We start from the raw sequence: 4,303 nt of genomic DNA on the forward strand, positions 1-4,303 counted from the left end.
ATTTGCCATCCTCGACGGTCTGCCGCGCGTCCAAGGGCGAGTGCGACGTGAGCGAAAAGTGCACGGGGACATCGAGCGCATGCCCTGCCGACGGATTTGCGGGTGCGACGACCAAGTGCACGGGCACGAGCAACGGCGGCGCGTGCGACGACCAGGACGTCTGCGACGGCAAGGGCAACTGCGTCGACAAGTACCGACCGTCTACCGTTGTGTGCCGCGCCGCCGACGGCAGCTGCGACGTCGCCGAGACGTGTACGGGCTCGTCGAGCGCGTGCCCGGCCAATGCGTACGCCTCGACCTCGGTTACATGTGCGGGCAAGTCGAACGGTGGTGCGTGCGATGCGCAAGACTACTGCGACGGCAAGGGTGGCTGTGCGGACGCGTACCAGAACTCCAAGTTTGTGTGCCGCGCGTCCAAGGGCGACTGTGACGTGGCCGAGACGTGCTCGGGGACTGCGGGCTCGTGCCCGACCGACGGCTTTGCCTCGACCGCGGTCAAGTGCACGGGTACCTGCAACGGCAACCCGTGCGACGATCAAGACTACTGCGACGGGAAGGGCAACTGCATCGACAAGTACTTTGCGTCCGACAAGGTGTGCCGCGCGTCCAAGTGTGACTGCGACGTGGCCGAAACCTGCAATGGAACGTCTGGTCAGTGCCCTATCGACGGCTTTGCGTCCACTTCGGCCAAGTGTTCTGGCAAGTCGACTGGCGGTGCGTGCGATGCGCAGGACTATTGCGACGGGAAAGGCAACTGCGTCGACAAGTATCAAGACTCCAAGTTTGTGTGCCGCCCGGCCAAGGACGCGTGCGATGTCGCCGAAACCTGCTGCGGCTCCAAGGGCGCGTGCCCGGCCGACACATTCGCGGGTGCGACCACCAAATGCACGGGTACCTGCAACGGCAACCCTTGCGACGGCCAAGACTACTGCGACGGAAAAGGCCAGTGCGTCGACAAGTACCTGCCGTCTGGCACGGTCTGCGGCACCAAGGGCAACCCGTGCATCTTGGCCGCCACGTGCACGGGTGACATGGGCTTTTGCCCGCCCGATGACTTTGCGCCGCCGTCGACGTCCTGCACGGGCACCAAGAGCGGCGGCGTCTGCGACGGCAAAGATCTCTGCGACGGCGAGGGGTCGTGCATCGACAAGTTCCTCAACGGTGTCGTGTGCCAAAAACCCGTCGGGTACAACCGCCCGACCTACTGCAACGGCAAGACGTCGAGTTGCCCGGTCGCGAGCTTTCTCAGTTTGCGCGATGCGAGTGACGACGACGTGGCGGCCACCGAGCAGTTGCTGGTCGCGATGCAGTCGTCGTCGCCGATGGTGCTGCTCGGTCTTGTCTGCGTCGTGGCCGCCGGCGTCGCGCTCGTGACCGTACGCCAGCAGCATCGCGCGGCGTCGCAGCACGACTACATGGAGCTCTCTATGTAAGATGCTCCGATTTTGCGACCACGCCCCCGCTTTTGTATGATCCAGTTAGGCTTCAGTTTGGAAGGCTAATACATATTCATTGCATGCGAACAAGTATTGTTGCGTTATGTGATGTCCAAGGAATCACAAGCGCAGCTCACCTACTTGAGGAATCGATGGCGGGCCATGGCTGCAAAACGAATGTTGAAGTCGGTTGCTGGGAGATCGCTACGTGACACGAGAACTGTGGTTAGTGTCACCAAAGATGGCCTCTAGGGCGTCCTGCGGTGCAGCGTGGTGGTCAAACCACGCAATGAAACCACTCTCCGTCTTGGGGCTGCGTTGAGACTGGTACAGCACTGCGGCCGAAGCCGCCGCCCCCGTCTCCCACGCCTGGTCGTCTCGAGGTGCATGCGCTTATCTAAAGTCGACCACGACCAATATGTGATAGTGGTGCTTTCGTCCCGTCGTATGTTCAGGCCTCCAAGGACTGATATGCTGGGTGCACCGTCAGAAGGTAACCATTGTTGGCGCGCACAGGATGACCGCAAGCTAGGCAGAGCGACGGTGTTTTTGCAGGCCTGGTAGATGTTGTGTTACTGTACATGGCAATTCCGTTGGCCGGTGGTCGATCGCCCATGACGTGGCGTCGACCCAGCATCATGCTGTTTGAATCGACAGAAAATTCATCGAACGACACACTGTGTTCTTGGACTTGATATGCGCGATTACGATTGGCTAGTCTTTTAAACTCCTCGAAATGCCAGTAGCTGTCGACTCGGGAAAGGCCATCGCGCCCACGACACGAAAGACGTACACGCCTGCAATAAGGGCTCCGGCAAAGATGGTTTGAGATACGTGGGGCTTGACGACCGAGAAAATCGGTTCAACCATTGGCGTGAGATGCGTGAACCGACGCAGCGCGGCGTTGCCACTGACTTTACACCCGCCATACGTCGTGATCCCAGACAAGACCGCTTCGAGCGGACGCACAAAGGCGGCGTCCTTCCCCGTGACCTTCTCGGCGAGCGAATTGCCGATGTGCGCGGCGCCAAGCCCAAGGCAAAGGGACGGCAGGATCGTAGCAGCTCCAATGATGGCGTACGTTGTCGGTGGCAGTGACATGATCCAGGCAATCGGCAAATGATCTGTCGAGAGGCTCCGCAGCGGGTGGTTGTCAGTAGTGCGCCGCTGGTCGGTTGTTGAGAAAAGTTAAGTACATGACCATCATTTTTCTCTACGCGATCAACCAGCAGCCAACGCTCTGCACGCGCGGCAGCAACCACGCTAAGTGTGTGTCCTCCTCGCCCTTGACGCAAGAATGCACTATGCACTCGAGTTCACCTCGTGTTTTCTTGGGGCGGGATGTGGTCGAGCTTTTCGGTTTATCCAAAAGAACTAGCCCGATTTTTTGCATGCTAGTCATCCGCCGTTTCTGGTCCCGTCGAAGTATCGAACCTTGCGTCAATGGCAAGGAGTCCATGCCGAGGCGGGTCATGCAGAGCGTTGGTTGTCGTCTGCCGTGAAAATGATGGTCATGGCTTTTTACCACAACCCGCACACTGGCCGTTGCGCCGCGGGACGACAGATCATTTGCCAATTGACTCGATCATGCCACTGCCATCACGCGCCATGATTGCTGCGGCGTCTGTCGGAGCTACGATCCTGCCGAACGTGTGCATCGGGTTTGGCGCCTGGCACATCGGCGATGCGCTCGCCGAGAAGGTCACTGGAAAGGACGCCGTACTGATGCGTCCGCTCGGCGGGTTTATTTCTGGGATCACGACGTTTGGCGTGTTTCAAATCGCTGGCGGCGCAGCTCTGCGTCACATGACGCCTCTCACGCCGGCGGGACAAGCGGTTCTCTCGACGCTCCGGCCCGAAATTTCCCGAACCATCTTTGCCGGAGCCCTCATTGCCGGCGTGCTTGCGTTTCATGTCGTTGGCGCAATACCCTATCCTCCCAACGCGACAAGACCCTGCATCCCGCGTGGTTCGAGAGAGTAGTGAATAAGTCCTGTGACTCCGTAATACATACTTCTCCAATTGGACACGTTGGCATCAGGCGATGTCGCCCAGAACGAGTCGAAATGACAAACGCAGCGTCCTTTCCTTGGACGACACCAGAGTTGTCGTCGACGGGTCCCACAATGTATTTCATCAACCACGCGACGATCACAACCACATCTCACTAAGCCTCGCTAGAGACTGCTAGCCTCATTATGCATGACGCTACATCATTGTGGGTTTCCTCAAAGTAGTGTCGACCAGAATTGTCTAGTTGTACACAACGACGAAATATCCTTTTGCAATATATACACGTATATATTCATCATCCTAGTCTATCTATCCGTCGTCTTGTTTACCGCTTGGTGTGGTTGATGTAGCGCAGCGCGAGCATGGCGAGGACGCGGAAGAGGACAATGCAGCCGAGCACGACGAGAATGTCCAAGAGCGCGTCGTCGTAGTACATCTCGTACGTAAACTCAATGTACTGCTTGACGCTGACGCTGGTCGCGTTCATCTGCTGGAGGATGCTCGGCGGCACGTTCTGCATCGTCTGGCACCCGAGCTGCGTCGGATCGTCGCCCGTGCACTTGGCAAACGTCTGCGACGTCAGAATCGCCATCGAGTACTTTGGCGGCACGATCGTGTACAGCCAGCGGTACCCGCTCGGGATCTGCGACGCGGTCGGCGTAAAGCCCATGAAGAGGAAGAAGATCGAGTTGAAGAGGATGCCGACGAGCGCCGCGACCTCGACCGACGGCATCGCGTACGCCATCAACTGGCCCATGTAGACGTTCATCAAGACCATGAGCGAGAGGTTGAAGCCGTAGTAGACGCACGCGCCGACCGACTCGTTCAAGCCCACGAACGGGTAGTAGATGATC

At 58.6% G+C, this 4,303-nt stretch overlaps 3 protein-coding genes across 3 annotated transcripts; 2 read left to right on the forward strand and 1 right to left on the reverse strand.

Moving 5' to 3' along the window:
- Positions 1-35: 35 nt before the first annotated feature.
- Positions 36-1,433, forward strand: SPRG_21930 (hypothetical protein; the record flags this gene model as incomplete). Its single annotated transcript, XM_012356909.1, has 1 exon — positions 36-1,433. A coding segment is annotated over one exon (1,398 nt), but the record flags the coding sequence as incomplete, so codon positions are not given.
- A 681-nt stretch (positions 1,434-2,114) lies between these two features.
- SPRG_17565 (hypothetical protein) lies at positions 2,115-2,795 on the reverse strand. Its single transcript, XM_012356910.1, has one exon. It carries the CDS (start codon positions 2,535-2,537, stop codon positions 2,151-2,153), a length of 387 nt encoding a protein of 128 aa, XP_012212300.1. The 5' UTR covers positions 2,538-2,795; the 3' UTR covers positions 2,115-2,150.
- Positions 2,796-3,023: 228 nt separating this feature from the next.
- On the forward strand, positions 3,024-3,627 carry SPRG_17566 (hypothetical protein; the record flags this gene model as incomplete). The annotated part of the gene is made up of 2 exons (XM_012356911.1): positions 3,024-3,343; positions 3,618-3,627. The coding sequence occupies 2 exons, from the start codon at positions 3,024-3,026 to the stop codon at positions 3,625-3,627; spliced, it is 330 nt and encodes a 109-aa protein (XP_012212301.1).
- Positions 3,628-4,303: the final 676 nt, after the last annotated feature.

This window comes from Saprolegnia parasitica, assembly GCF_000151545.1.
Source record: "Saprolegnia parasitica CBS 223.65 unplaced genomic scaffold supercont2.637, whole genome shotgun sequence".
Taxonomy (NCBI): Eukaryota; Oomycota; class Saprolegniomycetes; order Saprolegniales; family Saprolegniaceae; genus Saprolegnia; species Saprolegnia parasitica.

Bases quoted from the DNA above. Each gene is read 5' to 3' on its own strand.
- SPRG_17565 (XM_012356910.1), bottom strand. From the start codon at position 2,537: ATGTCACTGCCACCGACAACGTACGCCATCATTGGAGCTGCTACGATC.